At 39.0% G+C, this 23,816-nt stretch overlaps 1 protein-coding gene across 1 annotated transcript in view; it reads left to right on the top strand.

Annotated features, from left to right (window-relative positions):
• The first annotated feature begins 3,642 nt into the window (after positions 1-3,642).
• Positions 3,643-23,816, top strand: part of TMC1 (transmembrane channel like 1) — a 51,430-nt gene continuing 31,256 nt past the window's right edge. The window contains exons 1-8 of the mRNA XM_070934515.1: positions 3,643-3,712; positions 5,781-5,831; positions 6,703-7,015; positions 8,909-9,046; positions 10,641-10,731; positions 12,488-12,569; positions 13,575-13,681; positions 16,138-16,236. Of these exons, the coding sequence (XP_070790616.1) occupies positions 3,643-3,712; positions 5,781-5,831; positions 6,703-7,015; positions 8,909-9,046; positions 10,641-10,731; positions 12,488-12,569; positions 13,575-13,681; positions 16,138-16,236 (951 nt within the window). The remainder of the gene's footprint in view (positions 3,713-5,780; positions 5,832-6,702; positions 7,016-8,908; positions 9,047-10,640; positions 10,732-12,487; positions 12,570-13,574; positions 13,682-16,137; positions 16,237-23,816) is intronic.

Genomic DNA, 23,816 nt, shown 5'->3' on the forward strand with positions numbered 1-23,816 from the left:
GACCCTTTCACTGGCAGACAAAACTATGTTGATATGCGAGACACTTTATCTTGAGCTACTTATCCTGATCATTGCCAATGCAGGCAGCAGCTCAACCATTCTTGTGAAATACAGTCACCATGCCTAGACGTGAGAAGCCAACGGCCTCCCCAAGTAATGGTAATGACAATTTTAATTATACATCTTATTCCTGCAGTCTTTAGGTGCATAATCCTGGTGTGAGGCAGGTTATAGGGAAAACTCATTTTTGACACCAAGTCTCTTTGAGAGAACTTGCTTTGCCTCTGAAGCTTACTTTGGTCCTATGGCTTTTGGCTTTCTCTTTTCATTCTGGTGGTCTCACTCTTTGCTTATGAAAACTCTACATGTTCCTTGTTTTGCATCTGCAGCTGTTCCATCTAAGAGAGGAGAAGAAAGCAAAAAAAAAAAAAACAGTTTGGGCTCAGCTTGAAGTCTCAGTACAGGCATGACTTTGTATATATTGTATTACAACAACACAATTTGGCAGTCGTGAGATGGGGAGAAATGTTAGTTTTTCCAGCATGCTAACATCAGCAGGGTATTTTTCCTCTGAAAGTCATCTGGTTTTATAATATTACAAGTTGGTTTTCTAGGAAATTGTTCATGTAAATTAATTATGCTAAATTGGGATCAGGATTTTGCCTACTATGGAAAAGAAGATGTACCCTGCCTGGAAAAAAAAATACACGAGAAACTGGACCATACATTTTAATTACATCGTTTCCCACTCTGTGTATGGTTAATATAAATCGCATCTGCTGTAACATTAATGCTGTATTGGAAAATAATTTAATGTAGAATGGAGCAAATTTGGAACTAAATTTCACTAAACTGTATATCCCTTCAAAATACACCAAATTAAACTGTATATGTTAATGGCTGTAAGGTTTTATATATCTTTTATTGGAAAAGTTTTTTGATTTCCCCTTTGGTAGTCTAGATAACTAAATTATGGGACTTTCTTCAATGTTTAGAATAACTGTATTTAAAAAATAAATAGACACATCATAGAATTTAATTCTCATTTGGAACCATTCTTGGATTATAATTTTATATAGAGAATTGTGCAGAATTGTGTAGAATTTATTGCACTGATTTAATGTATTCTGTAAAACCTATAGTTTCTTTTAAGGATTTCAAGCATTGAAATCAAGCATTTAACCAAGCATTTTTAGCTCAACATTCAACAGAAAATGGATATGAAATGTTTTACTTTTTTTTTTGCATTTTTAGATTTGTTGTTTATCCAGTCATATTTCATCACTTGTACTTGATTCTTTCAAGTGTGTTATCCACCTCTTATATTTTTTTCAAAAATACAAAGCAATAAAATAACAAAAAAGATAATTCAAATTAACATTGGTTCATACTATATTAGATAATAATTATTTCTTTGAAGGAAAACATATACTTTGTCATGTAAATGTTATGTAGCTAATTCAAAAAATAAATTGTGGGGAAGTGTGGTTCTGAATTTTCTTGTTTCAGTACTAGATTCTCTTCTTTCTGAAGCATGGGCTCATTTTATACAAATGTCAGTGATTTTTAGGATCAGAAAAACTTTAAAAATTGTGCCAAAACTCAATTTAATTAAAAAGTCTAGAATAACATTCACATTCCTCAGATGAATTTCTCTTTTTCTCTCTAATTTTTCACTTTCATTTTTTTGGTAAACAACACACTGGGCTTGTCTTCATTAACTGAAATTCAGAATGTTTATTGCAACTGTGAAATATCTGAGACTAACTGACTGTAACACCAAACATGCTTATAATGACTGCATACTTACTGGGTTCAACGGAATTTCCTATATGTCTTACTTACCAAGTTCAAAGAAGAAGATAGACCGTAATCTTGTCCTTGCAACAGAACTTCATCTGCCTTAGCTTTTGCCTTGTTTCCTTGACAGCTGGCTCAGAATTAGCTCCATGTTTCAGCTGGATCTTGGCAAATTGTCCCCAAAGCGCTCTGCCCTATATCTAAAACCCTTAATAAATTTAGTGGCAGAAGTAATACAAATAGCAGTGGCAATTAGCCTTTCCCCAAAGATACTGATATTGTGTCTCCTAACCAAAACCACTCCCCTCAGTCTATTGGTAGATATTAACTTTCCCTTGCGAACATTCATACCAATTTGGTTTGTACAAGATTTGGGAACATCTACTGATGTAGTCTCTTCTTCAGAACTTTGAGCATCCTTAATTAGTACATTTGACAAGAATGGGCTAGAGCAGGGGGTCTCCAAACTTGGCAATTTTAAGACTTGTGAAGTTTAGCTCCCAGAATTCCTCAGCTAGCCATGCTGAGACACCCATGGTGGCTGGGGAATTCTGGGAGTTGAAGTTCACAAGTCCTTTTCTTTCCTTCTCCCCTTCACCTTTGGGAGGAAAGAAATGTCAATAATTTCTACTCATCACTGTCCATCACAACTGCGGTGGTGGTTTATGAGATCATTATAGCCTACAACTTTCTTCTTGAGCCATTAAAAAAGTAAGTCTCTCTGTTGCTCTTTGATTAGTTTTTTTATATGATAGAAGAAGGAGAGATTTGGAAGTATCTTTTTTTAAATAGTAGGAATGATAAATGATGAATGATATTCTAATCAAAGAACTGTCAAGGAAAAAAATCCACCAAAACTGGCAAGGCAAGCTACTATATATAAATAGAGAACAAATTTGCATTGATGATATTAACTAGATGGGTAATGCAATGTCTGCAAGCAAACAACCAAGCTCAGAGCATCAAGGACTCCGCACGGAGAGGTATATGTAGGTGAACTCACTGCTTTAGTGTATGTTGCAATACATATCGTAAACCTCAAGCTTGAATTCATTCAAATCCATTGTGCAGCCATTCCATTAGTTTTAGAATACAGTACTTCCAAGAGAATTGTCCTGGAACAACCACTGAAGGCATTATTGCTAATAACAGATAATGCCCTATTCCAGCAGAAAAAATATTTTTTTTTTGAAAGGTGTTTGTCCTCATCCCTCTAAAGCAGCATGCTGCCTGGGGAAACCTGGGAGTTGAAGTCCACACATCATAAAGTTGCCAAGGTTGCAAAACACTGCAAAGACTTTAATTGTCTAAAAGGGAGACGAATGATTGCTTCCAACAGAAAGCATATAGCCAAATTCCACCCATCCTCCCTCCCAAATGGCCAATATATTACTGACTTTCTAGAAAAAAAGTTCTGCTTTGTAGATGCACACAATATATGTATGCATCTCTCCCTCCCTCCCTCCCTCCCTCCCTCCCTCCCTCCCTCCACCTCTCTTATTCAGCTGTCAAATTTAGAAAATGTGGCTCTGTTTTTTACAGCGGCATGATTTGTATCATTCCTTCCACTCTTGGTTTAACAAAGCAGGAAGGATGCTGTTAAATCAAATCTTTGTTTTAACTAACAAAAACGCGCGCCGTTGCATTTTTCAGGTGGGCTAGGTTTCTTTCAGTTGATGAGAAAAGGGAAAGCAATGGAACATAGTATGATTGAAAGAATGTAGACACCTTAAATTTTATTAGAAAAAGATGAATTTGCACATGTGCAACTAAAACAATCTGAGTGCCAAAGTCAATGCCACATGGAATGGTTGGGCTCCACTGTTATTTTTAACTGCAGCCATGGGTATGGAATTGGGTATGGATTGCACCTTTGAGGAAGAGAAGATGTACCCCTTTCCCTCGGCACTTGGTTTGTTTTTTTTTTTGATCCAATTTAAATTTAATCTCTTATGGCTTTTCCATTCAGACTGAGAGTCCGATGGGCTATACCATCGCCACCCACTCAAAATCACAAAGAAAGATTCAATCTCTTTCTCCTTTGCAACAGGGGAATCTTATTGTGGTCAGGAGTTTCCCTAAGGGCAGAACTGGCACCCGGGAATCCTTCTGCTTTTTCCCCTTTCATTCTCTGAGCCTTACAGTTTTCACTGATTCCTCAAACGTCTTCCTGCAATCCTTCCTCTCTTTCTCCATTGACCTTGGACCCATGGGCTTTTTGTATTGAACCTTCTTTCTTCCTGAGTCATTGGTGCAGGAAATTCTGTTTCTTCGTGATGTGACTTCAGCATTTCTTGGATATTTTGAACCTATCGGAGACCTGCTCAAGCTGCTTCCTTCTGTATCTCCTGTGGGAAGTTTTTTTGTTAGCCTTGGAATTGGCATGAGGATCATTCCCTCTCCTCAACCAAATATTCCTTTGTTATCTATCTATTAGCAGGAAACATTCTATCCGTCTTGGAGTTCACTCTTTCCTCATTGGTTGTGGAAAAGACCTGATCCAATTCTGCCTTGATTATTAGCTTATTAGTAAACTTCTTTGCAAAAAAAAAGCCACACCTTCAGGGCTTGCAAATTCCTTTGGACCTCAGTAGGGCTTTTGGTCTATACTCTCTTTGTTAAGCTTTTTCATAGAAGTTGTTATTTGCTCAGTCTCCCCACTGAATACACCTTGACATTAGTTCTCCAGATCAATTAGACAAAATACAGCATGTAACATCCTTGGTGTGAACCATTCCCACTTCTTTTTTATGACAGGAAGGATAATTTAAAAAATCAGCTCAAAAACAAAATTTCTAAAAATGCATACAAACCAACCTAAAGTTCAATTCTTAACACTTTTGACCTCACCCCTCCAGCATTGATCTTCCATGCTCTTCCTTAAAAGAGAGGAAAAACACGACTTTAACTCAATCAGGTAGACCACAAAGCTTTAGTCACAAAGAATGCTTTCCCTCTTCTTCTGGCAAAAGCTTTGTGGTACACCTGATCTACAACACTTTGACAGTAATGTGCTCACGACATCATCAGGGCCCCAGCTCCTATTGGCTGCTTTAGATTGCTGGAGGTAGGGGGCCTCCCCGCTGGTTCCTGGGTACTGTTTCCCAGTATTATTTTGCTCTTGACTCCGGAAGGTTCAATTCTTTACATTGGGCTTTTCACTGCATCAATTACTTTCCAACCCCCAGCTGATTCATGAATCAGAGACCTAATGGGCAAAGAGCCTTTTCTCCCCACTTCTGTCATCACTACTTAGCAAAGTGATGAGGGTAATAAGAGAGGAGCCCACTTCACTGGGCAGTCCTTCCCTCTAGACCAGTGTGATCAACCTTGACAACTCTAAGACCTATGGACTTCAGCAGCCAGAATTTGCCAGCCTGCTATTTGGGTGGGGGATTCTGGGAGTTGAAGTCCACGAGTCTTAAAGTTGCCAAGTTTGGATACTTCTGCTCTAGGCTAAACCACAATCATTATGGGGAAGAATTCAGGTCAGCCAGTGAAACAGGGTATCTTTCCTACTTTACTCTAGCTCTGACCCAGCCCCACGGAATAGCTGTAGTCCCTGACCTATGGGTTGGCTATGACTTTTTGGTCAAAAAAGAGAGGAGAGCCTTTTATGATTGATTGGGAAACTTGTACTGTATCTGTTGTTGGTGGTTTGTTCTCTGAGCTTGCTGTTTAGCTTCTGAACATTTCATCACCAGGCTATATGACTTCCTCAGTGGGACTTCAGTTGAAGTGTCTTGTTTCAGTTCTTCGCCACTTTTATTGATCTCTGTTCCATGGAATGGATGGGGCATTCCCAGTAAAAGTGAACATGTCCTATTTTACTGATTCCATCTTCTGCTCACAGTTAAACCACTTCTAAACTCATAGGTGTACATAACAATTAATATGTGTGAAATTTATCCTCTTCTTTCAAAAAGATGTCATCGATCACCCAGTTTTCTCAGTGTATGATTTCTGTTTTTTCTCCACAGTGGATATTGAAGAGCACAATGAAGAAGACAATGCTACTGAAAGTGAAGAAGGTAACTACTCTAAAACTTATGTTGTGGAGAACAACTTCAGCTCTAGACACAGCCTTCTTTGAACCTCCAATATGTATTGATGCTAAAGGTGTCATCAATTCCAGTAGTCCTGGCTGGGGAATATTAGGATTTGTAGTGCAACATATTTGGATAGCTTCTTGGTTGGACAAGGCTGAAATAGTATTTAAGTTTATAAGCATGTTGGAAGATAGCTAAAACTGGTTTACACTGTGATTTCTGCTGCTGTATCTGCTACTTAATTTTACTTTAATTTTTTGGATTTGCAAGATGTATTGAGCATAAACATGGGTTGGGTTCTCACAGCTCCCTAGCTAAAATGCAGTTGGGTAGCTTGTGAGTCACTGTATTGTGGGAAGAAGGCAGAGAACGAAGAGAATCATTTCTAAACATTATAGGCGCTTTCAGCATTTATAGTACTGACCATGTTTTGAGTAAATACAGAATGTATTGCTTAGTTTGGGAACAAAGTCATCAGAGTCATACTTTAGATATTCCTTATGTCACCAGTGTTTTGCACTGTTTGATGCAGTTGAGCACTGAATAAATCCTTCTAGAGAAAAATATTAGTTTAGTCGGTCTAATACAATTATGAAGAATTTGCTATTTTGGCAATAGTATCTAGTTTCAGACTGAAATGCTGTAGTTTAAAATATGTGACAATAAAGCTGAGTTGTCAGAAAATGATCACCCTTGAAATTTCAACCATTGTATTACGAATGTCTACCAAACAATGCATTCACGGAATGAGATTGTACTGTGAAAATAATAATTATATCTGGGATGAAGGACAGAAGGGAGACCAGGTTCCTTTTGTGCTGACTAAGCTGAGTGTTTCTCTCTTTCTATGAAGAAGAACAGTCTGAGCAAAAGAAAAGAGCATCAAAAAGAAAGAAAAATGAAACCGAGGAAGAGGATGATGATGAAGAAGAGACGGCTGCAGAACGCAGGAGAAGATATAGGAGACGTCGGAGGAAAGATGGAAATGAAGGCAGTGAATCCGAGGGGGAAGCCCACAAGACCAGGAAGAACAGAGAAAATCAGAACATTAGGGATGAGTCCAGGGATGATGGTGACGATGAAGAGGATGAGGACAAAAGAAGCAAAGAGAAGAAGAAGGAGAAGAAGAAGAAAAAAAACCAAGATAAGAAGAAAAAAGAATCAAGGTACTGTTTTCTTATTCATAGTGCTTGGTGGCATTATTATTATCTGAGTCAACAGATTAACCGGTATTTGTTCTTTATAAAACAATCTGAGACTTGTAGTTAAGCAATCACTTTGTTTACTGAAGGTGACAAATACATAACTCTTACTGTATAGTATTTTGCCCGTACTAGCAGTCTCACTTGTACGCTTGTTTCTGCTTCTGGTTTTTTCTGGGTTCTCCTTTCTCATATAAAGTTTTGTCCTCTCCTATTGCCATTTAGGATCACATGGATCCTAATATCCATGGAGAATATGTGTAGATCAATACTGAATTGTTGATGTTCTGCAGATGTTTTATTACCAAGCTAAGAACATCATGAATAGACTTAAATTTGCTGGCAGTTTATACAGTATATGGTAGCTTATTGTACTAACCTTTACTTGTTTATTGGTTTGTGGTTACTGGTTCCTGCTTGTTTGGTGTCCTTAACAGGCTTAAAGTGGTAAGGAAGAATGGTAATTGCATAAAGTTGTTCATTATCAAGATTTTACTCTGTTTCTCTTTGTGAGAAGAAGGATACAATTTTTCTCTGTATGCAGTGGTGAAATCCAAATTTTGTTACTACCGGTTCTGTGGGCATGGTTTGGCGGGCGTGGTGTGGCTTGGTGGGCGTGGCAGGGGAAGGATACTGCAAAATCTCCATTCCCACCCCACTCCAGGGGAAGGATACTGCAAAATCTCCATTCCCATCCCATTCCAGGGGAAGGATACTGCAAAATCTCCATTCCCACACCACTCTGGAGCCAGCCAGAGGTGGTATTTGCCAGTTCTCCAAACTATTCAAAATTTCCAATACCGGTTCTCCAAACTGCTCAAAATTTCCGCTTTCGGTTCTCTAGAACCTGCTGGATTTCACCCCTGTCTATATGTCTTGGACATCTGCATTCCAGCTTCAGTTTTTTAGGCCCTAGTTGCAATCAGGTAGACTCATGGACTATTGATGCATTCATGGAAGGTAGGGAATATGTGCCATCCAGATGTGGATGAACTGCAACTTCCAGAGCTTGCAACTAGCATTTTAGTGGTAAGGGGTGCTGGGAGCTATAGTTCAACTATATGAGGAAAGACATAGACTTTTCATGACAGTATTGATAGTGGATGCAGTTCTTATTAGTAGTGTCTCTATTTGTTCTTAATTTTAGTAGCTCATCTGTGTTTTTACATTTGTGTATGTTGGAAATACATTTTAGTAGAACATCTTTTTCCCTTAATGTGACTTTGAAATGTTAAGGCTGCTTTTCCCAATCAAAATCCCTCTATATGTCTGAGACTTCAGTTTCTCAAATTTCCAGCCATGAAGGCTGTCCAAGTTTAGCATAAAATAGGAGGAAGAAAATGATGCATTTGCTGTCATGCAGTCCCCTTTTTCCTGGTATCCCTCAGATAAACAACATTGCTCGTAGATAAGAACTGACGGAGGCACATCTATTAAAATTCAGCCAAATTGAATTTTAGCAGGTATTAGAAAATTGGCTTTCTCATTAATTTTTCAGGATGTTGCTTCAATTTCTTCAAGATTGCTCGGTTTCTGTTTTGTTGCAAGGGAAGTTGCAAATATTGCAAGTGCAATGTATTTTTAAGAAAAGCAATATGTGATAAATTAATACATTTTATTCTCCCCATCCTTGAGGTTAGTTTCATTATCATTGTTCGTTATCAATATTCAAAACTTTCACATCTGCTGACAGAGAATTTACTCATTTGGCCAATGGAAATTCATTTACCATGTAACATAGAAAGCTAGTAATGTTAAGCAATATATAGCTACTTCTAGACCTCATAAATGTTCAGGAAAGATCTCATCCTTTTTATACCCTTATGGTTGGTGACTCTCTTTCCCTGTCCCCCAAAGCTCAGATTCTACTTCTGAAGAGGAAATGACAGAGGAGGAACTGGGCAAGTTGAAAGAAGCTGTGGAAGAAAAGAAGAAGCTGATTTCCACTTTGCGAAACAAGTCTTGGAGTATGAAAAAGAAACTGAAAATCTTGAAGTAAGGTCTTGAGTTATGTAATAATTAACCTAGAGTCTGAGCTGTGAATTCCAATTGCTTTTAAATTCTTCCTCCCGTAGATCCGTGTTGGTTTTTTAAAAATTCATTACACACTGGGACGATAGAAATGGTAAAATATAAGATGTAGACACTCTTTTGAACCAAGGCTCCTTGTGACTCCATGGGCATGCGGTTTTTCTTGTCAACAGTCTAGACAGCTCTGCTATTCCTTGGAGGCCTCCCAACCCAACATTAACCAGGCCTGACTCTGCTTAGTATCCAAATCTAAACACATAGAGGGAATTGCTATCATTTGCTAAGACCCAACCAGGCTGCTGAAAAGGTGAACTTATATCTACCTTAAATTATGTTCCAATCATACTCTTCAGGGTGCTACAACTGAGGATTGGCATTGTGAAAATCCAATATTTGTAAAAAGATGACCTGAAAAGTTACAATTGATCAATATCAATAGGACAATTCTCACTTGTAGGATTTCAGCTGATGCCTGAATCTCTCTTTTTTTAAAAAAAATAAATTTTTTTTTATTTATATGCCGCCCTTCTCCAGAAACTCAGGGTGGCTTACAATGCTTTAAGCAATAGCCTTCATACTTCTGTATATTTATACAAAGTCAGCTTATTGCCACCACAAACTGGGTCCTCATTTTACCTACCTTAGAAAGGATGGAAGGCTGAGTCAACCTTGAGCCTGGTGAGATTCGAACTTACGGTAATTGCAGACAGCTGGTGTTAATCACAATGCTTTTAGTCTGCTGAGCCACCAGGCCCTTCCTCTTGACCTGTTCATGAAAAGTTGGCCCACCTATTCAAATCTTCAGCAGTGACCTCTTAAGTTCAGTAATTCAGTCTCACTGTGGCAACATTGAAACAGCCTCAGTACCGGACACCACATGCTTGATGAGTTGTAACCCTACACTTGCAATTAATTATTAAGCCAAGCCATTTAAGGACAATTATGCATGGGCTAATGAAACTTTGATGTAGTGTGTGTTAGTAATTAGATTAAAGTTCCTTTAATTTAATAAAGCTTTCATAAGCTAACTCAGAGTGTACATTTTACTCCATCATGGGTTATATAGAATTTACCCTGAATGCTTGTTTATGGAAAACCCACGTCCATATTTCCTGTGTTTTTGACACTACCTCATTTCTGTCTAAGGTTGCCTGGTTTTTTTTTTCTTAAATGCTTTTGCAAGTGGCTGAAGTGATACTTGGCATTATTTAACATTTTGGTTTGATGGGTTGTTCACAGAACTTCAATTTCAAATGTTACAAGGTACTCAGGGAACTTTATATGCCTACAGCTCTAAGTCATAACATGCCTGTTAGGAACTCTGTGTAAGGTAGGTTTAACTGTGGAATCCTTGGTGCTCTCTGAGCTTGCTTATTTGCTTGCAGACATCTCATTACCCAACCAGGTAACTTCATCAATGCAAGTGAGTGTGGGGTTTGCTCCTTCTTTATATACAGTAGCTTGCCTTGATTTCTACTGGTTTCAGCGTTTTAACAAATAGAACCATGTTTTTACTTCTGATATATCAATGTATCTGTTTCTTTTAAAACTTGTTTAGAGATGCCCAGCGTTTTGTGGAAAAATTTGAAGGGGCTCTCGGGAAAGGCAAAGGAAAGAAGTTTTACGCATATAAAGTGATGATGATGAAAGTAAGCCTAATTTCTCCTTATTCAAGTAGCTCAATGGAAATAGCTTATTACTCCCATCTCCCTAGATGCCTCTTCTAGACTAAATAGCTCCATTTTCACGTAGATTGCATTTAGCCTTCTTTTTTTGTTTTTTGTTTTAAAAGAGCAAATACTGCAAAACACCATCCACCATTCAACTTTGAAGACATAGGTGTTCTCAATCTATAATATTGATGAAAAAGAAGGAATAAAGTAAAATAAAAATAAGAAGATATTTTTAATAAAGTAAATAAAATAAAGTAAAATAAAATAAAATAGATCAGCAAGTGCTTCTTGCAGATGGTAGAGCTTAAATATTAGCATATTAAATTCTGATGATGTTTGAGTAAAATCACACTGCAAACAGTCCAATGAAGAAGTGTGCAAAGTATTTATGAAGATCACTAACATTAGGTACTTCAATATGTATTTAGAACTGCAGTTTTAAGTACATTCATCCAGAGTAAATTAGCTGGAATAAGAAAAGAAATCTTTACAGAATAAAGTGGATTAAGCTTCATAGGCCAGTTCAAATGTTTTGATAGAGGCACAGCTCTACCTGGCTTCAGGTGATGAAAGGTATTATTATTAGGATACTTTATTGTCACTTTGAATGTACACTAATCGGCATACATTAAAATGAAATTACGTTGCATACAGCTCTCAAAGAGTCTCCACCTCTAATATAAACATAAACATGACAAAATAAATAAATACAAAATTATGCATATACCTACATATATTATATGACACAGAGAAAACAACACAGTCTATTTTGGATGTATACATGTGCATGGCAAGAGAAACAAATCTTGCAAGTTTACCAGACGAATGGCATAGGGCAGGGATCTCCAACCTTGGCAACTTTAAGCCTGGAGGACTTCAAGTCCCAGAATTCCCCAGCCAGCCAGCTTTGCTTGGCTGGGGAATTCTGGGACTTGAAGTCCTCCAGGCTTAAAGTTGCCAAGATTGGAGATCCCTGGAATAGAGAGCAAAGCTGTATTGGTATTGGTACTGAAAGGGCCCAGAAACTTTCTGCTTTAGATGTCTTTCATAATAGTTGAGAAATAGAACTTTTAGATAGTAAGTAGTCCTCAATTTACAATTGTTCATTTAGTGACTGTTCAAAGTTACAACGGTACTGAAAAATGTGACTTATAACTGTTTTTCACAGGCACGACCTTTGCAGCATTCCCATGATCATGTGATCAAAATTCAGATGCTTGGCAGCTGGTTTGTGACTATTGCTGTGTCCCTAGGTCATGTGATCAACTTTTGTGACCTTCTCACACCCAAAGTCAATGGGGAAGCCAGATTCACTTAACAACTGGGTTATTAATTTATCAACTGCAGTGATTCACTTCACAACTGTGGCAAGAAAGTTCGTAAAATGGGGCAAAACTCACTTAACAAATGTCTTGCTTAACAATAGAAATTATGGGCTCAATTGTGGTCATAAGTCGAGGACTTTCTGTACACAGAGAGGTCAAAACTATTTGTATAATATTTCTAATTAATATGGCAGCTTGCTTTGGTGAGGCATCCACGTTTCATTCTGAAAGAAACAGAAATGTGCAGAGATATTAGAGACATCGTTGCCAAAGCTATTCCGACAAATGGATTGTGTATGCATTATAGAGATAGGAAGAGAGGCGTATACTTATCATTGCTCCTCTCATTTCTTTTGCTTTCCATTGTTATCCAAATGGGCTACAGTACTATGTGATCTTTCTTTCAGAAATGGATGAAATTTCAGCGTGATTTTGATAATTTTAAAACCGCCTGCATACCATGGGAAATGAAAATAAAAGAAATTGAAAGTAAGTGACTGATGGCCTTCCTCTCCTCACCCATTTGGTACAAATAAGTGGCATATTGCTGGGCATCATGAAATAAAAATTAAGTTTTCCTGAAAGTATATTCTCTTCCATCAATATTTAAGGAGATGTCCTGTAAAAATCAACTATTGCTTGGGCTAATTGTCTGTACTCATAAAAATATGGATAAGTCCCGGCAGTTTTCTTGACAGGATTTCAAAAGTGGTTTGCTATTGCCTGCTTTCTAGGACTGAGAGAGAGTGGCTGGTCCAAGGCCACCCAGCTGGCTTTGTCTCTAAAATGGGACTAGAACTCACAGTCTCCTGGTTTCTAGATTGGTGCCTTAACCATATACCAAATATATCAAATATATCAAATCAACCCCTCAAGAAGAACAAATTGCACCAAAGCTAATGCAAGCTATGACATTTTGGCCTTATTCTTGTACAGAAATTATCCTTTTGAAATAATTTTGTGCAGGTTCCTTCTCAAAGAGCTAGACTCTGGGATTTTATAGAATTAAGGAAAGGAACAAGGCTTAAAAGTTTAAAGAAAAGGATGAGGTGTATGTGAAAACTCCATTAAACATAAATACAGGGACAGTAAATTTGTCATTTCATTACTATAGCTATAGATGAATCGTTTTGTGCGCTTGTAGATTCATAATTTTATTCTTACCTTGTTAATCTTAGTTGCCTAACCTGTTAGTTTTAGTTCTAAAGTTTACAGTCTGTTGTTTAAAATTCCACAGTTTGATTTAAAAATATGCCTTCCTGTACAGGATGCTGAAAACTATTTTTTTCCAAATTCAGCCCAATTTTTATCATATAAGCCTATCTTTGTACCCTTCTGTGGGTTTTGACATATCAAATAATTATGTTCATGGAAAAATGTTATTTGCTGATATACTAATTTGTTAAATCTATTTAAACATTTTATCAGGTTTTTCTCTTTTAAATGACAAGGGAAGTTTGTCATTTTATCTGCCTTTATCTGAATATTTCACAGGTCATTTTGGCTCCTCAGTTGCATCTTACTTCATATTTTTGCGATGGATGTATGGAATAAATATAGTTCTGTTTGGGCTGACCTTTGGTCTTGTCATGGTGCCTGAGGTGAGAGCACAATTTCATTTCCATGTGCACCTGGTTTTCTGATTTAAGTTATGTTAAAGACTCTCTGCTGTTTTTGTTTAATTTTAGCACAGTAAGGATTTTTACAGCAGTTTTAACAGTGAGGCGCCTATGAACCAGTGAGGCGCAGTAGATAAAGAGCTGGACCAGGAGGGGAAAACCCAAACTCTTATTCTCCCTTAGGCATGGACCTTTCTTGGTGACCTTGGGCCCAGTCATTCCCTCTTAGCCCAAATCAGCATCTGTTATACAATAAACTGGCTGGAAAACAAAGCCTCTCATCACGTCATGTATGGATAATGCCTCACTGTGAGAATTGGGTAAATACAGTGCAAGTGGATCTTGCAATTAAGCCAGACAAAATGCCAAGAAAAATCAACATGTGGACCTTATAGTCATCTAGAAAACTTTGACCTACAATTTCTATAAATCCCTGGTCTTTGGCTAAGTTGACTGAGACTGATGTCACATTTAGAGAGCACACCAGGTATAAAATGAGAAGTTCTCTCCTTTTTTTTCTTTTTGCACATATAACAATGCTAAAACAATTCCTAGTTAACTACCTGTGTTTTTCCGAAATATAAGACCCTGTCTTATATTTTTTTGAACCCCGAAATAAGCGCTTGGCCTTATTTTCGGGGAGGTCTTATTATTTTGGGTGCGTGGAGCAAGATGGGGCTCCTCTTGCCGTCTTACCTGATTTCCAGCTCTGTCTCCCTAACCAGAGGAAATGGCGGGGACCGGCTGTGCATGCGTTTAAACATTTTTGGGGAGGGCTTATTTTCGGGGAGGGCTTATTTTAGTCCATGTGCTCAAAAGCCCGATTGGGCTTATTATCCAGGGAGGTCTTATTTTCAGGGAAAGAGGGTAAGGTTTTCTGATATACATCTCCTATGAATCAACTTTATAGATTTCTCCATGTGTTTTTTTTGTAGGCCATGCTTTAACAACTTCAATTTATTTATGTATTATTTATGTATTTATTGAACCTATATGCCACCCACCTCTAGGCAGTTTACTATTAATAAAACACCAAGGTGAAACATTAAAACAATAAATAGTAACACTGAGTTTGGTTTAAAATTGACAAAGATATGGAGGAAGGGAGCAAGTTGCACACAGGGAAGAGGTGAGATCTTATCTTAGTCCATTAACCACCTCCAGGATGACACCCTCCCCTCCTGGGGGCCCAGGCCAGTTGGCAGAAACTTCAAGCCCTTTTGGAAGGCCAAAAAGGGTAGGTGCAGATCTAGCCTGGGATGAGGGGACATGATTCCAGAGGGCAGGAGCCATGGTAGAAAAGGCTCTTCTCCTGGATCCCACCAACCAGAATTCCTTGATTGACAGGGTCTGCAGCATATTGGCGGGGAGGGGAATGGGCCAATCCGATTGGGGTGAAATGGTTTCTCAGAAACCTGTACTTATGCCATGAAGGGCTTTCAAGATAAGAATCAACACCTTAAAATGGACCTGGAAGCAAACTGGCAACTAGTGGTGTATTATGGGCCACCCTAGTGGCCCCAAGAACTATCTTGCGTTCTGCACCAACTGCATCTTCCTAATACTTGTAAAGGGTAGTCCCATGTAGAGTGTATTCCAATAGTCCAACAGTGAGATGATCAAGACTTGAGTTCTTGGTAGACCTGTGATCCTTTAAGGCTCAGATCTCCTGTCTCCTAAAACTCCTTGGCTAAAAAAAAAAAAGGTGATAATAGCAATCTTTTCCTTCCCCCAATACAAAACCAACAGTTCTAAGGTTCATGAATATTTGAGATCATATTGATGTTATAAGTCTGTGATGGCGAACCTATGGCACGTGTGCCAGAGATGGCACGCAGAGCCCTCTCTCTGGGCACACTTACTGTCACCAACTGCTCTTCTGGTTTCTGGTGTGAATGCGCACCGGCCAGCTGGTCTTTGGGTTTCCAGTGCTCTGGCGCACGTGTGCATGTGTTCCGGTTTGGACACTTGGTGCTGAAAAGGTTCGCCATCACTACTATAGGTGAATGATTTTGCATGTTGAATTTCATATTACATTTCCAACAGAGGTGGGTTTCAGCAAGTTCTGACCAGTTCTGGCGAACCGGTAGCAGAAATTTTGAGTAGTTCAGAGAACTGGTAGTAAATATTCTGACTGGCCCCGCCCTCATCTATTCTCTGCCTCCCAAGTCCCAGCTGATCGGGAGGAAATGGGGATTTTGCAGTAACCTTCCCCTGGATTGGGGAGGGAATGGAGATTTTATAGTATCCTTCCCCTGCCACACCCACCAAGCCACGCCCCACAGAACCGGTAGTAAAATTGTTTGAAACTCATCACTGATTTCCAACATGTAACGTTCAATTTCCAACGTATTGGAACAATAAAAAATTAACCTCAATTGCTCTTGGATTATTGATGTGAGTACACTGGAAACCATTCTCCCTGTTTTTGCATGCAGGCATTGATGGGAAAGGCATATGGGTCTTTGCCTAGAAAAACTGTGCCAAGAGCAGAGGAAGCAAGTGCTATGAACTTTGCCACGTTGTGGGATTTCAGTGTAAGTAGACAATTTTACAATCATGTGCTACATTACGGCAATCATGTCCAAATTAGGGTTCTCATTATGTGGGACGACACTCAGTATGCTCTTCCGGCCTATTGGCAAGCTGACTAGTAATTTGGGAATTGTGTCGCAACTTTGGGAGAATATTTGACTGGGAAAGACTAGGCAGTGTTGGTTTTATTGCCTTATGGAAAATGTAAAACTGAAACACTGGCAAATTTCTAAGGGTTGTTAATTCCATATATGATGTTTCATTGATATTTAGCAAAAACATTCAAAATCATTTTGGGAACAAGAATAAAAATGGTGACCAATGGGAGTCAGTGGAACTTTTCCATAACCCAAAAGAAAAGAAAAGAAAAAAAAACAAACAAACCCAGGACTGATTTTTCACAGTTTTCTTATGTGAATAATGAAGATGGAAGATCTCTCACTTCATTTTGTATTTATTAAGTTGATGTGCTGTAAAACAGATTCTGGGGATTTCTTCGTGAATTGCTCCAGGACAAATCCATGATGTTCAAAAGCTCTTTAGGGAGATTTGCTTCAAGAGCAGAATGACTCTGTTGGATTCATTTGGCCCTTTCTGCCTGTAAGTCTGCAGAGTGACAGTCACAAGGAAAGAAAGCGAGGAGAGGGGGAAAAAAAGGCTCAGCTTCTAATCACGTATTGCACTCCTGTCTTTTCACTTTTAGCAAGTAACTCCTTGGGATTAACAGTAAGCTACTTATTAGAGTGTCCAAATTACTGTGATGCAACAGGGCTGGAGGAAGCAATTGCGTGCGGGAGATGTACAATTCTTGTACATTCTGTAGCAAATATTTGCTACAGCCTGTCCTTTTTGAAAAACCAGCGTGTGCTCGGTAGCCTCTGACTCTGTAGGCAGCTTCCTCCTGTATTTTGCCATCAGAATTAAAAATTGCAGCACCTTCCAAACAATGAAGGCTTGGAAGTGACCCCACCAACTCAGATGGGATGCTCCACATTCGTCTTTCTGAGGGATTGTTTGGATGATTAGGCATTGGGGTCTTCCGAGCTCTGCTTTGCTTATGTTACTTATGTTTCTGGGCTTCATCTTCCACAGTTAACTATGATTCTTTCTGACACTGCTAGGATGCACGATCAAGGGCACGAGGGTAAGCAATTGGATGCAACAAGGGTGATCGGTCCATGCGTGCCACTGCTTCCCTATCAGTTGTAGGGGTGAAAACAGATGTAGTTAGGCCCAGAGAATTAAGTTGCCTGCCCTCCCCTTCCCCCCTCTCCCAATTTAGGAAACAGCAGCTTTCCACATTCGATTCCAACATTATTTTTTCACCCACATGTTATCAAGAGCAGGACCTTCCTTTATGCTCCCTAATAAGCATCCAGGCTACAGGAGAAGATAAAAGGTCCAGCTGATAGGAAAGTCTGGATTATAATTTATAGAGATTCTCAAATTTAGGCAGTTTCTATTTTCTCGTAGGGTTTCCTTCCTTCCTTCCTTCCTTCCTTCCTTCCTTCCTTCCTTCCTTCCTTCCTTCCTTCCTTCCCTCCCTCCCTCCCTCCCTCCCTCCTTCCTCCCTCCCTCCCTCCCTCCCTCCCTCCCTCCCTCCTTCCTTCCTTCCTTCCTTCCTCCCTCCCTCCTTCCTTCCTTCCTTCTTTCCTCCCTCCCTCCCTCCTTCCTTCCTTCCTTCCTTCCTTCCTTCCTTCCTTCCTTCCTTCCTTCCTTCCTTCCTTCCTCCCCTCTCTCCCTCCCTCCCTCCCTCCCTCCCTTCCTCCCTCCCTTTCATAATTTCTTATATTCATGACACAACCTTGTGCAAAATAGATTGGCAAGTTTTCTGTCACCTCAGAGACTGAAGAAGGAGTTTGTAGACCTGCATAGGAGGATCCACAAGTCATATCTGCAAGCCAGGAGGTATAAAACTCCTCACCCTGAGCAATTATTATCTCCCTATTGTGATATATATATAGAGAGATGGTATTTCTGTCTTTTCTGTGACCAAAAAGAATCAGGACTGGTCTTTCTCATGGCAGGTCTTCTCCAAATGCTTTAGTGGCCACTAAATACACTAAATAACAGCACAATCCCAGGAGAATCAGTCTCACATGCTTTTAACACCATTACTAATACATTGATTTCTGCAAAACTGAGATACCGGTTTCAATAAGTTTGAAAGTCACATATTACAATGTAGAGCTCGAGGGATTCCTCCAGGCCAAATTCAGAAACCCTGGTGTTAACCTTCAGAGGGAAATACTCATCCAACAACCATACAAAGTTTTCACACACACACACACACACACACACACACACACACACACACACACACACAAGCACATCTTTTTAAAAATGCTGATTCATGAATTGAGTGGAAAGGCACTGGAAAGATATTATAAATTTGTTTGGTGTATAATTTTTTGTCACTTTTAATTTGTTTTTTTGATTCCCTTTCCTTTTACATTAGTTTATATTTTAATGTTTGATGTTGGAATTTAATAAAGTTATTAGAAAATTGATGGAGTGAAAAAAAAGTATAATCAGAAGGAGCTTCTCACAAGAATGAAATAGCCATAGGAACTTTACATTAAATGTATGTAATATTGCAGGAAGTTGTGAAGTTGTGAGAGCCAGTTAGTGTAGTGGTAAAAGTGCTGGCCTAGAAACCAGGAGACTGTGAGTTCTAATCCTGCCTCAGGCATAAAAGCCGGCTGACTTTGAGCCAATTATTCTCCCTCTCAGCCTCACCCAGGTTGTTGTTGTGAGGGAAAAATAAGAGGAGGAAGGGATATCGCACATATTTGCCACATTGAGTTGACGAAAATATGTTAACATTTTGGGATAAAAAACTAATAAAAATAATAAAGTATATATCAGAAAAAAGCGGTAAGGCTACTAGGTCTGGGCTGAAACAATTCGGATGAACAATAAATATAGTAACGACAGAGTTTTCTCTCTCTTTGCTACCACCTAGTCATTTGGGGTTTTGTAGGCCACATATGATGGGGAAGGTGCAGGGATTTGATCCTTATTGTAAAATATATGACACCAGAGGTGGGTTTCAGCGGGTTCTGACCAGTTCTGGAGAACTGGTAGCGGAAATTTTGAGTAGTTTGGAGAACCTGTAGTAAAAATTCTGACTGGCCCTGCCCCCATCTATTCTCTGTCTCCCAAGTCCCAGCTGATCAGGAGGAAATGGGGATTTTGCAGTAACCTTCCCCTGGATTGGGGAAGGAATGGAGATTTTATAGTATCCTTCCCCTGCCATGCCCACCAAGCCATGCCGACCAAGCCACGCCCACCAAGCCACACCCACAGAACTGGTAGTAAAAATTTTTGAAATCCATCACTGCATGATACTATTGTTGCATTTATACAATATGCTACATCAGACTGCAATCAGATTATTTAGTGGTTCAGGTTACTAGGACAAATCTGCCACTGTTTCATCATGCTGCGTGAGGAGTCCATCGCATTCTGATAATCTGATTTATAACTCATGTACAGCATGCTATGTAAACATCACATTGAGCGAACCATGGCTGTAGGTAATTTGTGTACCCTTGAATGCTCTATTTTATGTTCCTGGCCAAGACAGAACAAGTACTTAGATGAGCTCACAATGATTTGACTTTTTAAGGGAATAGGTTAGGGGTACCATATCTGGACTACAAAAACATCTCTGGCTGCTAGAGAGCTCTTAGAGTTTGTCTGATGTTTTGCAACAACATCTACTAATCGTAACCTACCTGCTAAAATATTGTGAGGCTCGTCAGCCAGACACAGACGGAAGAGAGGAAATGTTGGTGGTTGCTGCCACCCAGTGTCATATATTTCTGCTTTTCTCCTGTCCCTCAAACAGTTTGGAAAAAAAAAATCACGTAGGGAATCAGAGAGAAAGCAGAACAAAATTGTGCTGCCTGTTGAAAAATCCACAAGGAAATTGTATTCATCTCCATTGTTGAGTCAGAATCGTTGCCTATAAACAATGGCGGCTGGGGTTTACACATTATTCTAAGCCAAACCATACGTCTACATGATAGTTTTAGAACAATCCAGCCATAGTTTATCAATGTTAATTAGTTAGTTCATTAGGCTGCCCAACTGTGCAACAACTCTGAGTGACATACAGTAAAATAAACACACAAGAAAGATTTATAGTCGCATTACATTTATATTTTACTGCAGCCTAATGGAACTAATGTATTTTGTTTATGTTTAATATTTTAAAACACAGTACATGCACAGATTAACAATGCTTTTTGATCATTCTTATTTGTCAGGACTTCCCATCTTCAAATTTACTAACAAATTTGTTCAAACTGGGGAAAAAGCAGTTTTTGCAATAGCATCAGTCTCCCTTTCTCCAGGAAAAGGAGACTGATGGTATTGTATTATTGTTTATAATCTCAGATGCATTTTATTGGTGTGCACCAGATGTGCTTCAATAACATAGAGATGAATGAAAAGGAGAGGCAAAATAGGGAAACTCTGGAATGACAATGCAACATTTTTAGTTCATCTGGGAACTAGAAGAAGAGGGCAGCAGAGCAGAGTGAAGTAGCGGAACAGAAACATTTCTTAATGCATAAAAATGCAGAGCCCATGTAATACTCAAGAAGATACCATGTTCTTCAGGCAAGTCTGTCACTGATTAATTGATGATGTCTTCATGTTGGTGTTGGCTCTTAACAACAATATGGGTATTTTTTTCCCATGATTATCTGTCCCCAGCCTGACCTTTCTTGCAATGGTGCATCCATCAACAATGCAGCCAAGTTCCTCCACCTTCTGGTTGGTTGACCTCTTTTTTCCCATCAGTCCCAGTCTTCTCCCGAGAGCTCGGTTTTATCTATGCAGCCAAAAAAGAGCACTGGAATATTGCAGAGAGGAGCTGTCAGCAATATTGTAATTTGTTTATATATTTTTTCATGTAAAACCCACAGTCCATTGCAGCTCTGCCACATCTTTTCCCTGAGGAGGAAAAGATTTGCATCAAAATTAGCTCCTAATTTCATAATGAGCAGAGATTAATTGGAGGCAAACACCAGCAGGGTTATTGTCATGGAATCATGGCTTAAAATAGAAGCTCTGATCTGCAGAAGCAGAACGAGAAGCTCTTTGCATATGTTCTTTTATCTATATTGTTGCATCAACAATTGCTGCCACATACATGGTTATTGCCATGTATTGCTTCTCAATATCAGTAGGAATTAAAAACACTCTGTCAAATGGTGCAATCAGGATTGTTTCACACTGGAAAAATATATGGAAGTAGGAAACTATGTAGGTATGAAAACAGTACGTGGAAGTCATTTAAATGCCTTTCAATAAGGAACAGAAGATGCTGTTGCCAGAAACACAGTTCAGTGTTCTTTAGACACCTTCAAAAAGTAAGAGACACAAAGATCCGATGACATATTTCATTCATTCATTTATCAAACTTGTATGGAAACAAAAAAAAAAAAGGGGGGATCTCACTTGACCTTATCAATGCCTGGTGGAACAGCTCTTCTAAATAATGATTGGGCCCATCCTGATCTCCAGGGGAACTTCATTCCAGAGGATAGACATGCTATAGAGAAGGCATGCTTTCAGAGTCCTGATAAATGACATTGTTTAATTAGAAATAACAATAGCATTTAACTTATATACCACTTCACAGTGCTTTACAGCCCTCTCTAAGAGGTTTACAGAGTCAACACATTGCCCCCAGCAATCTGGGTCCTCAGAAGGATGGAAGGTTGAGTCAACCTTGAGCCGGTCAGAATCAAACTGTTGGCAGTGGTCAGAATACTGCATTCTGACCACTGTGCCACCTGGGCTCATCCTTAATTAAAGGAACCTGGAACAAGTTAAACCTCCAAGATTGAATTGGCTAGACAGATACTGTGGGAAACAGGCGGACCCTCAAGTACTCCATGTCATGTAGTTTTAATGGCCTATAAATTGAACTGAACTGCACCTGGAAAGAAACTGACAATCAGAAGTGTTACATGGACATGCTGAGGTATGCCTATCACTCCCTATACCACTGTGTCCTGGACCAGTTGAAGCTTCCAGGTGGTCTTCAAAAGCTATCCCATGTAGAGTGGGTTATACTATTCAAGCTGCAAGATAAGCAGGGCATGAGCGATTGTCTAAAGAACCCCCTGATCTAGGAACAGGCACAGGAAGACAACCTTGAAAGACGAAGTGCAACCCCATCCAAGGTCAAAGACAAAGTATCCTCAGATCTCCTACAAGCCTCTAAGCATCAACACAATCAAAAGCCTACATCGACTTGGTCTTGGTAGAATTGAGTTGGAGATGGTTGTTTCCCATCCCACCCCATCTCCTGGCATTGGGACAGAACCTTGATGGCCTCACTTGATTGGCCCTGGGTTAAAAAATATAACTCTTAAAAAAAAACCAGTTGATTAATTGTGTCATAAGATACTGAACACTGATGATCTTCCTCAATGCCAAGCAATAGAAGAAGGTTAATTCTTCCTTTCTGCCAGTTATCCACTATTTGAATAGTTGCTGGTATTCGCATTTTTAAACATTCTGCACGCTTCACGGAAACACACTTTTAGCTTCATTTTTATTTTGTTTTATTCACTTCCTGCATCTTAGTCATGAGAATTTAAGGACAGAAACTAATAAGCACCACTTGGTTTTCTTTTTGAAAACAGAACATCTAGGAAGTAATAACCGAGACAACCTGTGCAAAATATGTATGGCATATTTGACCACATGGGAATTCTCATACTGCCAACTTTTGACTACCAAAAGTGATAATTGTCATCTTTTGGTGCTGTAATTCTCCAATGAAAGCAATGCTTCTGTCTCTGCATTTGGTAAAAGAGGTTGATAAACCCCACTAAAAATCAATATGTACATGATGTGTATTAATATTTCATTTTTATCATGGAAATTATTGCAAATGAGGCTTAACAGGTTCAGGACATGACTCGCCTTAAGTAGCCCAGCAGCTTCAATATATCAAATGCATAGTTAACTAAATGAAAGTGAAGGATTTTGACAGGTTAACCTACTATTTTTTTAAAAGAAGTAATAGGAGAAGAAATAATAAAGAACAAGAAAAGAGCATTGATGGACAGCGCTTGCAAAGTCATTGATCCTCTCTTTATTACTACATCCCAGTGAAGTCCTAGACTGGGGTATCCAACCTTGGCAACTTTAATTCTTAGCATGGCTGGGGAATTCTGGGAGTTGAAGTCCACAGATCTTAAAGTTGCTGAGGTTGGACATCCCTATTCTAGACAGAAGCAGCCTCTGTTCTATTTATTAGGGCTACGTCCAAGCTCTGTGGCAGTTTGACTTTTATCCAAGAATGATCACACACTGCCACCAATATAAGATGTAATGAAAACATTTGGCAGAAAATCCCCAACCCTGGTCTAATATGTAAAGGATTGTAACCCTTGATTGGACACTTACCCTTTTATTTTACAAAACATCTTCAGTCTCACTGCAGAGTTATTTCCTTATTTCCATGATGACTTTGCTTTAATATATCTAAGTTTTAATTGCTTTCCTAGTGCGTTCCAAAATGCCGGGTTTGATTTATAGAATCCCTGGTCTC

The sequence above is a fragment of the Pituophis catenifer genome, unplaced genomic scaffold (genome assembly GCF_029215685.1).
Source record: "Pituophis catenifer annectens isolate HBS135680 unplaced genomic scaffold, rPitCat1.0.hap2 SCAF_2, whole genome shotgun sequence".
Taxonomy (NCBI): Eukaryota; Metazoa; Chordata; class Lepidosauria; order Squamata; family Colubridae; genus Pituophis; species Pituophis catenifer.